Source organism: Glandiceps talaboti, chromosome 3, assembly GCF_964340395.1.
Source record: "Glandiceps talaboti chromosome 3, keGlaTala1.1, whole genome shotgun sequence".
NCBI classification, from domain to species: Eukaryota; Metazoa; Hemichordata; class Enteropneusta; family Spengelidae; genus Glandiceps; species Glandiceps talaboti.
This window is the reverse complement of record NC_135551.1, coordinates 19,894,753-19,906,002: the sequence shown is the minus strand read 5'-3', so window position 1 is coordinate 19,906,002 and position 11,250 is coordinate 19,894,753. Positions and strand designations below refer to the sequence as shown.

General features: G+C 35.6%; 1 protein-coding gene across 1 annotated transcript in view; it reads right to left on the bottom strand.

Annotated features, from left to right (window-relative positions):
- LOC144432795 (ribosomal protein S6 kinase alpha-3-like) overlaps positions 1–10,963 on the bottom strand; it is a 76,815-nt gene extending 65,852 nt beyond the window's left edge. The window contains exons 1-2 of the mRNA XM_078121074.1: positions 10,803–10,963; positions 10,596–10,646 (exon numbers count right to left, since the gene is read on the bottom strand). Of these exons, the coding sequence (XP_077977200.1) occupies positions 10,596–10,646; positions 10,803–10,859 (108 nt within the window). The 5' untranslated portion in view covers positions 10,860–10,963. The remainder of the gene's footprint in view (positions 1–10,595; positions 10,647–10,802) is intronic.
- Positions 10,964–11,250: the final 287 nt, after the last annotated feature.

Sequence of the window (11,250 nt, the reverse complement as noted above, 5' to 3'; positions counted from 1 at the left end):
CCTACAGGTTAGACCTGACTTTTAAATTCTCCATTGACTTTTGATTTTCCATTATTATATAAAACTACATTAGGTCTGACCTTTGAACTTAAATATAGCCTTTGACATCCCATTATTAGGGTAGTGGTGGCCACCACTGAAATGGTTTCCACATTTGCCTTTACAGCCGCCTAGGTTGTAGTACTGAATTAATTGATTGAAGTCCTGTTTTTGATGAAACTCTGCAATATGGGTGAGTGCATAGAATAACATTTCACGTAAATAAGTGGTTTGCATTTACCGGTACTTCTCTTTCTACCATGGGGGTATTTATTTGTACACAGACAACTACAAGTTGGGATGAAAACTGGATTAACTGGATCAACAAAGTGTGAAGCTACCCCCCCCCCCCCCATGGGTTTACAAAAAGAGCGTACAAAACTGTACACTCAAACTAGCATTGGAAAGTCCTCTCTCCACTGTAAGACAAGACAAGTCATGCTGTCCTATCAGGTGACCAATCAGAAGACTAGTTAGGGATAACTTGACCACCCGATATATCTTACAGTCTGGGCATTTGAGTGCAATTATGATAACATGTATGTACACAGAGTATCTAACTTGTGTGGTGTTGGTTTCATGTAGGACCATATGGGGCATTACTTTTCTTGAAAAAATTGCCCACTTTTCTTCATTTCACCGACACTAATAACATGCATGACAGAGAACATTACATGTACAATCGATATATGATCTGCTATTAGGACGATATGATTGTAAAAAAATAAAAACCCAACTGTTATTAGTCAACTACACAATGTGTCATCTACGGCATCCATATAATATACAGAATTCAGACTTTGAATTCTTAGGTTCAACACGAAGCAGTGTTCTCCCCACTGCATGGTGCCAACACTGTCCTGTCCACCTAGGCCACCGTGCTTGACATTTTTCTGCAGTTGGTGAATGTTCCACCACCCTTGAGTTTTAGTAATCTTTGAATGACTATGTTATGATAATACTCTCACAGGAAGAGAAATGACTGATCCCAATGTCCCATCTGTGTACATGTACATGTATGTGTTAAATCTAAACATGTCAGAATGTATTTCAATGTTGGAGACATCATATGAGGATCAATATATGTAAATGTGTATGCAAATTACCATTGAATTGATATGCAAATTATCATGCAAATTAGTCACCATCCTTACCATCTATCGTGGAGAGAAAACTCAATGAAATTTTGAGATATATCTGAATAACTCATACATAAAATGTTGATACTGAACAGTATCTCTCATGGCAAAAAAATCCAATACCAGAATACTTCTGTATGACAGCACCTTCATTTCAAAATTAGAAATCTACAACCCAATTTCATGAGGTACTTGGAACAGTGCTTACCAATCGCAAGTGATATTAATCACTGATGTTTATGCTAGGGAGCCTCATCCTATTCCTATCCCTAGCCTTACAGTAACCCTGACTCCCTAGCTTGCATACAGATGTGTATCTATTGTACAGTCAGTCCACTGTTCTCCATTCCCCCAACTCCCTAGCTTGCACACAAATATGGATCTATTGTACAGTTGGTCCACTGTTCTACATTCTACTGACTCCCTAGCTTGCAGACAGATGTGTATCTATTGTACTGGCAGTCCACTGTTCTACATTCCCCTAACTCCCAAGCTTAAATACAAATGTGTGCATCTATTGCACAGGTGGCCCACTGTTCTACACCCCCCCCCCCCCCCGACTCCCTAGCTTGCATACAGATGTATATCTGTTGTACCCACCTATTGCCCATTGTCCTGCATCTCCTAACTCCCTGGATGGCTTGAACACAAATGTGTATCTATCATACAGTCGGTCCACTGTTCTACATTGATATTGAAGCACCTTCACAACAGAACTGAGGGCCACAAACACCAATGACTGATTCACTCTCACAGGTGAATGTTACAGTTGACACCCAAATTCCTCCTTTTACAGTAAAACCATTCTTAAAAATGTAGATTTTTTTTTTTTTAAATCATCATCTTTACTCACAAACATTTCTTCCTTGTAAAGACTGGATTTCCTTGGCACACAACACCCCATTTGGACGTTTCCACTCAAGTCACATGATATAAAAATACAGACATTCTCCCATGCCATTGCACGCCATGTAGTTTTTATCAATATGTTATTCCAAAAGACTGCATCTCCCTCAGTGAAACACGACAATTTAAATTCTGACTTCCGACCTTGTCAATTGCCTTTCCAATTAAACTGCCAACAAGTCAACAAGGCAATTAAAATCCTGAGCAAATTACCTCCTCATTATGTGCATAATATAGTAGACCATAGCAGGAAGGTGATAATTTCTTTGGGCTTTTAACAGCGCTCATGGAATCTCAATTCTCTTCATCCACCTGTTAATTGACTGACTTTATGCAAATATATGTATCAATTCATGATTGGACAGTGTGAAATGCAACACCTGTTCTACAAACAGTTAGGAGGAAGGTGTTGATGGATCAGGTGACTTTCTTCAAGTGTTACAACTTGGCATATGATGAGTTTTGGTAAGAGTTTATTTTATCACTGTCATATGTATTAGTCCATAAGATATTACACTTTGTACAACACTGAACAATATGACGTACATGTATATGGTCTTTTAAGCAGGCGTGCGTATACATGAGAAAATGCTGCCTGGTAACATTTCTTGGGAATTGAATTTTTGTCATAGAATACTCACTTTCAGTCACAAATTTCAGTATTATCTCTGAAACTGTCCAACTAACCAGCATGCTATCATGTCAGTACTGATAGAGGAGGATCATAGACTTGTAAGACTGTACAATCTGTCAAGTCCATTGCTAACACTTCCGCACCATTGCTTCTAGATGTTAGACATTACATACATTATGTTCAACATGTGTATATCAGTGAAAAAAAAATCATCTTTGAAATTTCTTTGAAATTGCTTTCCTTGAATTAGACAAGATTGACAAGATGAATTGGCTTAGAGGACACACTGACCAGGTATATAATCCATATTTTCTTTTCAAAGAAAATAACTTGGTTTGTGCATGGTATTCTACAGGTCAAGATATAGCACTACATGTATACCTGGGGCTTACAGTTAGATAATTCACACTGTACTGTCTTGGGACAAGCTTACAAATGTCTATCTGTCTGGGGTCATTTCAGAAAGGCAAATATTTCAACATAAGGTTATTCCCTGAGGCCTGTGATAGCCATTTCATTACAACAAACACACATGCTCTCAGTTGGCTGATAATCAGCAGCTCTCCAGTGATGTTACAGTTTAATGAAGCACTCATCAGCAATAATCAGCAAATTATCCAGAAATTGTAACACTAACAGCTATAACACTAATAGCCATTACAGAAATCAAACTATGGACAATTGGATTCTTTGCATGCTTTGTAATTATATTACATATGGCCTACATTGTAACAGTGTAGCCATTTTGGAATTTGTGAAGTCAGGTATGTGGTCCAGAGTCAAAAGATTACATCCAGCAATCTGATAAGTAATGCAGCGTCATGCATTCCCATTGACAGTTGTATCAATCTGTTTTCCACACACCACAGTTACATGTACTGTAGTATGGAATTCAGTCACCCTGAAGTTTGATGGAACACTTTAATACCACATACATGCAAAGAATGGGGAGATTTTTAATTTGGATTGTGTATACGATAGCAGCAGCTAGAGTAGTCTGTAAGATACAACATGTATACCACGCTATCAGCCAGTACTTACATGAAGAAGTCTTATACTATATAGCCTAGGGCTGAACAACATGACGTATCTTGCACAGACCATCTCAAGATGTATTAAATTTATAGCATCATCCACTGACAGTTAGTTAGCCCAGAGACTTGCCTTGGTGTTGCTATCTCCAGAAACCCTCTACTAGTCCAGACACATGTCTAGGTATTATTCTCAAGAAGCCCTCTAGTCTTGACATTTGTCTTGGTGTAACTATCTCAAGAAGCTCTCTAGCCCAGAAACTTGTCTTAATTACTATCTCACGAAGTTCTTCTAGCCCAGAGACAGAGACTTGTCTTGATATTATCTCAAGAAGCCCTCTAGTCCAGACATTTGTCTTGGTGTTACTATCTCAAGAAGCTCTCCTAGCCCAGAAACTTGTCTTAATTACTATCTCAAGAAGTTCTTCTAGCCCAGAGACAGAGACTTGTCTTGGTGTACTATCTCAAGAAGCTCTCTAGCCCAGAGACTTGTTTTGATGTTACTATCTCAAGAAGCTCTGCTGAAAGCTTCTTGAAGTTGAGAGAGTATCATCAAGCCTACTCTATGGGCTAAGACTCCACTCCCTGGCCCCAGTCAATATCATTTTCTGGCCACCACAAAGGCAGGAAGTCATTCCGGTATGTTACAGCACAAGTTATCTATCTATACACTTCCATGTTATTTGACACTCAAAAAGTATTGCAACTGTCAATAATATGGAAATCTGATAACGTACAACGGCACAACTTTCCCTTGAGATGACAAGAGAAGAAATACTTATTAAGTACAAGCCAAAGTCATCCATCATATTAGCAAATGTTGTGGAAGTTCTGTTGGTCATTGTTATACATCACAAAATGTACTGCAATGTCAAGAGAAATTCTCAATAGGTTGGAACCATGTGGACATCAACTCTGGGGTCAAAGGTCAGTACCATGCAAAGTCAACCCTAAGGTCAAAGGTCGGGACCATGCAAAGTCAACCCTGAGGTCAAAGGTCAGAACCATGCAAAGTCAGCTCAGAGGTTTGATAAAACCACACTGTGGCTTATACCACTTAGGTGTAATGATAGACACATTTATGACCTTTCACTAATGATGGGGTCAAGGTCAAGGTCATGATAAAGCAGACACCACCTCAAGGGTATTAAAAAAAATGTAATTCCCACAGCGGACAATGTTTCTCCTATGATTATGTTTCACTGAACTACATACCATTAGGCGGTTACTTCTGCATTTAATATGTGTGAACTAAATGTGATTATAGCTAGCACTAAACCAACATGTCTTCCTCATGTATGAATCATTGAATGTTAACTGGACTGCAGGTTTACAGTTCTAATGACGGTATACTCCTGACATGTGAACAAGATGTCAACGAAAATTTGCGATTTGACTGCACAAGTTTTTTGACTGTCTGAGAGTAGAAATCTAAAGGCTTTAGTTTGGCACAATATTAGGCCAAAGACAAAAAAAAAGTGTGGTTCCGATAACACCTAATTTCAGAACAGGGTGGGTAGGTAGGGAATTTTTTATTTTTTTTATTTTATTTTTATTTTATTTTAATTTTATCTTTTTGGTCTGGTTCAGGTTTTTAGTATTATGTAGAGGCCAACGGAGATTTCTCATCGATGTGTTCTCGCTTTCCAATATGATATGCAGACGACATTGTGTGCTACACTGTATTCTGCCATGTTGTTTTGATCACAAGACAATAATGTCAATTGTCATCAAATCTCACTTTCTCTCACGACATTGCAAAATGTTTAGATTTTTCGACATTTTTTTCAAATTACTTAATAAAGTTTGAGGGTCGGCAATGAATAATTAGGTTGGGTCTGGTTACCGGAACCAATCAATTATCTTTTCCTTCACTTTATCATACAATGCTAATTTTCAATTTTACACTACATTGTTATGCAATTCTATACTAATATGTAACAGATTGGGTGTCATTTCAGGCTTTTGATTATTTTATTTTTTATATATTTTACTGGCCACCCTGGTTGAAGCCACTGTTGGAAGTAATGTTATGAACATGAAGTACTTACGATGTATAACAGTATCGCCACTAGACAGTACTATAGTTCACTAAATACATATCTGACATTCTTGTGATAATGTCTTGACATTTACACTATAGTGTCATTGACTTGGGAACAATCACCAGTTATGTACTTCCACTACACACCTACATGTGACACCTACACACTGACTGACTGATCTCAGCATATACACCTGATAACACAGCCAACAGACACCTTGGATGGCACGACTTACATGAAAAGGTTACAATACACAAGCAGTTCAAAGTTTTTAGCATTAAGCATGCGATCCATCTTAGTTTAGAATCCTCATCTGAATGACAGACAAATTCCAAGCCAGATCGAAAGCTCAAACCTAAAAGAAACTTTGAACTGCTTGTGTGTTGTAACCTGTGTAAGTCATTTGATCTTTATACTAAGATGATGAACATTTTTGATCACGTTGATGTCAACTGAACATATTTATTGATAACATCTCAATAATTAAAGTAGACACAAAGCTAAAGTTGTCATAAAGCAAAGTAAAACAAATTGTGCATTTCCGATAACCCAACCAACCCTAGTTTAAGCTGCTGACCCTAACATTTTTAAAACATGTAAAACAAAAAGATAAGAAATTCTTTGTCTTTGTAACCTTCATGCCTGTTTTCTTTCCCCAGAGATGTCAGTACATATTTCCTCAAACTATCACAGAAGGGATATTCTGACTGACATTTCCTTTGGTTTAGGGGTCAGAGAAATATTTATCAAAAATAAAAACTATTAAATAGATAAAATCAAATAAAACCCCCACCTACCTACTCAATTCTCTGAGGCCATGTTATCAGAAAAACATAATTAATTTTTTTTGTGTAATTTTACAGTACATCTGAAGTATTTCTTATTTATTTTGTAGTTTGATTTAATTGCAGACTTTAATCACTTCAATTTGAACTCAAAGTAACACACTTAATCAAGTCCTGGCATAAACATTTACATGCCTGTATACTACATACAGTCAACTGGCATCAGCTTTACTTTGCGGACCTAAGTACATACAGGTTATAACAATATCAGTTCTCAAGCATTTAAATCATTCAATTTTGTGTTCAAATTTCACACATCGTGACATGTAGGTATACAAATGTAGCTGCACATCATATAATATTAAACGCTGCCAGAATCTTAAATGAGTCTAACACCTACTATCTCTGTCAAATAATTCTAACATAACTTGGAGTGAAGCAAAATATTTGGGAAGGAATCTTATCAAAATTGTCAGATAAGAGAGCTGGCAGTAATGAGATCCCATTTTGTTTTTAAATTCAACATATATTTAAACCCACATTTTTTTTTCGTTCAGTGAGATAATCAGTATCTCAAGTATTGAAGTTGTCTAATACTGATAACGGCAAGACAATTTTATACAGCATGACATGACTTCTATTTTCCTGAATGTAGTACATTTTGATTTTTTGAAATCCAGCAAAACAGCACATTTATTTTTTGAAATTTGGCCAGACAATTACTGTCTCAAGTATCTCCTTGTCTGCTGCTGCTGATAATGGCAAGACAATCTACATTTCATTACATAACTTTTACTTTCCGTTTTACCTGAATAAAGGAAAATATTGAATGAAATCTATCTAAACCATCAACTGTATAGATACAATATATAAATAATGAGTTCAATTTTTTTCCCCCACATAAATTTCACAAATTAAAGCCAGCGATAATACAAGATATTAAAATCAAAACATAGCTAGTTTGTATTAATAATTTAAGTTAAAAGACAGTTTTCTTTCATATTTTTTTTTTTAAATCTGATCTCAATATTTGACATTCATGTGATGATTACTACATAGGCTTCTCGTACCTTCTAGGTAAAAGTATTGAGTTCACTGTAAATACGTACTCACTCAGGAGATCTCAAGATATTCTTAGTAACCTGTATGTACAGTTTACCCATTCCTAAGAAAACAAACACTGATTTTGTGGTTAGTACCACTAGTAATGTATACTCCCAATGTTATTAGATCATTTATAATTACAGACTTTAAATACAAAGTGAGACTAGATGAGACTGCATTTCACAAAGTAGCTGCCATATCACTTACAGACGCTTTATTATATGTGAATTTAAAAACTCACTGGAACTCAAATCTTTGCTTGTCATATATTGAATGCACATTTTAATGTCTGATACTTGGCATTTAATATATATACCTTAAATTTTGGAAGAATATCATCGAAGTATATAAAACACACAGAAGTATGAACAGTATAGAGGAACTACATATGTGAATTTTAAAACTCAAATTTTCACTTGACATAATTTGAATGCTTCTTTCAGTTTGATACTTGGCATTTAATTTGTGTATACATTGTATTTTGGAGTAATTTATTGTTGAAGTACACTCAAAGAAGTAACAGTACTGAGGAACTACCCATGTAAATTTGACAACTCACTGGAATGTATTCAGCTCTTTTGCTTGTCATAAATTGAATCTGTAATTTAATGCTTGATACTTGGAGTATGTAATGTAGGTATATATTTTGAGGAAATTGCTATTGGCGTAAATGCAAATAAGTAACAGCACACAGGAACTGTATATTAACATAATCATTAAACATGAAGTGAGCTTTCTATATTACCTTTAATAGGTAATTGAAGAATTGCATTGTTGGTAATAGACTCCATCTAAATTTTGAGAGCCATTTATATGTAGGTCATCTATATACATATATACACTAACTTAGGTAATTGGGGCAGTGCATTGTTGGTAACAAACTCTATCTAAACTTAGCACAAAGGTGATTTCATCTAAGTGAAATTGTACACTGTACATAAACTTATTTTAATCAGATTCTGTCGCTGTACATCACTAGTATAAAAGTAACAGCCTCTTGTGAGAAATAAACGGTGCTAACTATCATATCACATTTATGATGACATTTACAAAACTTCAGTTTCAACACAATGGAAACTAGTCACTGTCACATGATTGTTTTAAAAAAAATGTTTGTAGAACGGTTAACATGGATTTTTTTTCTGCAACAGATGGTACTTCTCTCCTTTAGATTTTATTTGATCATATAATATAGTAAATATTTGGTTATAAGTTGTTAAATTGACTCCTTGATGCCTAACTGGGTCACAATACACCAAACTACAAGCATTCCACATTTCTAATCAATCTAGGGGTCCCCAGCTGGGGTTAGGGTTAGGGTCAGTAAGTATCAGGCCCCCTGGCATATACTTGATTTATATTGCTAACTGCAGTCGGTCTATTCTCCTGCAGGGATTCCCCATACATATTTATATATGGTGGAAGTTAGTTATAAACTTATTAGTGATTCTTTTATACTTTCATCGAGAATATCATTTGATAATTGTATCAACAAGACAAGAATAGATGTTTTGGATATTGGGAGTGTACACAACATCTTTCAGTGTAGATTCATACATAAATTATTGCTATCATCAAGTCACAAAAATGTTGAGAAATTATTCGGAATGATCTCAAATTTTCACCTACATTCTCATCAGCATTGTCCTCTGGGATTATGTTGAATATTTTTCTGAGTTGACAATAAATTATGTGTTATAGTAACTAGACTCCAGTGAGTGGAAAACGACATGCTATTGGTCTGAGGTGCTGAATTATATACATGTCGTCAATTCTCGCAGCCTGGGAAATGGTTATGTCATAATCATATGACAGGGTATCTCAAATTTTGTTATGCAAATTATTTCCTACCTGTTTTACATAAGGCATTGAACAGATCTCTCCTAGACATCTATGTTCTTACGTAATTTCTATTTAGGTTTCTACACTCAGAACAATTTCAGCCCTACTGACGAGTGATATTAAATAACATTATTTACATAATTAGGATTTATTACATCAAATATGAATATATTTTATTTATAATTTACAATACTGTCAAGGCATATTACTCAAAATTAACGCCTCACGGAATTATCATTATTAAGTAACTATGACAATTTCTGATATATTCATGATAAAATTTTAATTTTTTTATGCTATTGAAATGTACAGAAACGAAATTTTCTCAACCGATGAATAAATATAATTTTACACATCCATTTTGGTTTCACTTGAAATTTTCTTTCTCAAGGACAAAATCACTGCCCAACAACACCAACCTTAATTAATTAATGTTTGCATCAAACAGCCATCAGAAAAGTATAAATATTTGTTTTTACTAGAAAAATTACTCATTCTGAAAGTCAATATTAAATTATTTTTGTAAGTGATAAGGGTGTATTTTTATTTACTTTTTTCTTGCATAGATTAGTACAAATTCACAGCATATATCCTTGTGTCAAGCAAATCACTTTTTTGGAGATTCATATCAAAATTAAACTCTGTAAAATATTACGGCACTGCTGTGTGATTTACGTCGTGTTTACTATGAGTAAATGTGTCTCTGTATTTACACAAACATTTTAACCCAGGTTTTGCATAAATACTCATGATTTACACATTTGAGTTTCAATCAAGCGGAGAACAGTTATAACCAAAAACCCAGAAATGTAAAAGAACGGCTTCTCAATATATATATATATCGTCCAATCCGTACAAGACAATTGGAAATGGTTATAGGAACCTTAAACGACGGAGGGTGCAATTTGCAAAGTCCTTTTGGCGTGCAGTTCTATCACTATCAGCTGACACACTAATAGATGGGGGAGAACGCAAATTGTTCACAATTGAAAGACCGGAAGCTAAAAACCGGTACGGGATGACACAACAAAACGCAAGTCAAAAACTCGCAAGACAAAATAATTACTTACGCCTTCTTCAGTAACAGCATCATCAACAAGCATGTCTTCCGTGCTTGGTGCCTAAAAATATAAAAAATAGTACATATTCAGCAATAGGTTAACGTCTATATGTCGGTGTCGAGGTTTGGGTACGCTGTGAGTACACACGCACGGCTAAAATGTGTAAATTCCGAAGAATTATGTGTGTGCAGGGTTGGGTGTAGCCGATGGACTTACCGATTCTCTCGTCACGGTCATCTTCTGCCAAGGATCTGCAAGCTGAGCTAACGGCATGGTTAAATGCTTAAACCTCGGAATCGCCAGATCAATGATTTTTCACCAGAATCGGTAAAATTCCACGTTAATTTCAGTGACTTCACTTGGAACTTCCTCTTCTAGCAGTCTAACCAAGATGGCGTCGCACCATCCATAGCGAGGCTAATTACTAATTCAGTAATTTGCATGTCTAATGAGATTGTCAGATCATCCCCAGCCCAGATCAGGTCATGCACAGATCGATTGATATTTAGAGCTTTATCGACACTTTATCAAATCATTCACCTTCCCGTCGAACTATTTCAGTCCTAAAGGTGATTTAATATCACAAAATATTGGCACTGAACACAACATTTATCATATACATTTCTAACACACTAATTCCGTACATAATATTATCCTTGCCCCC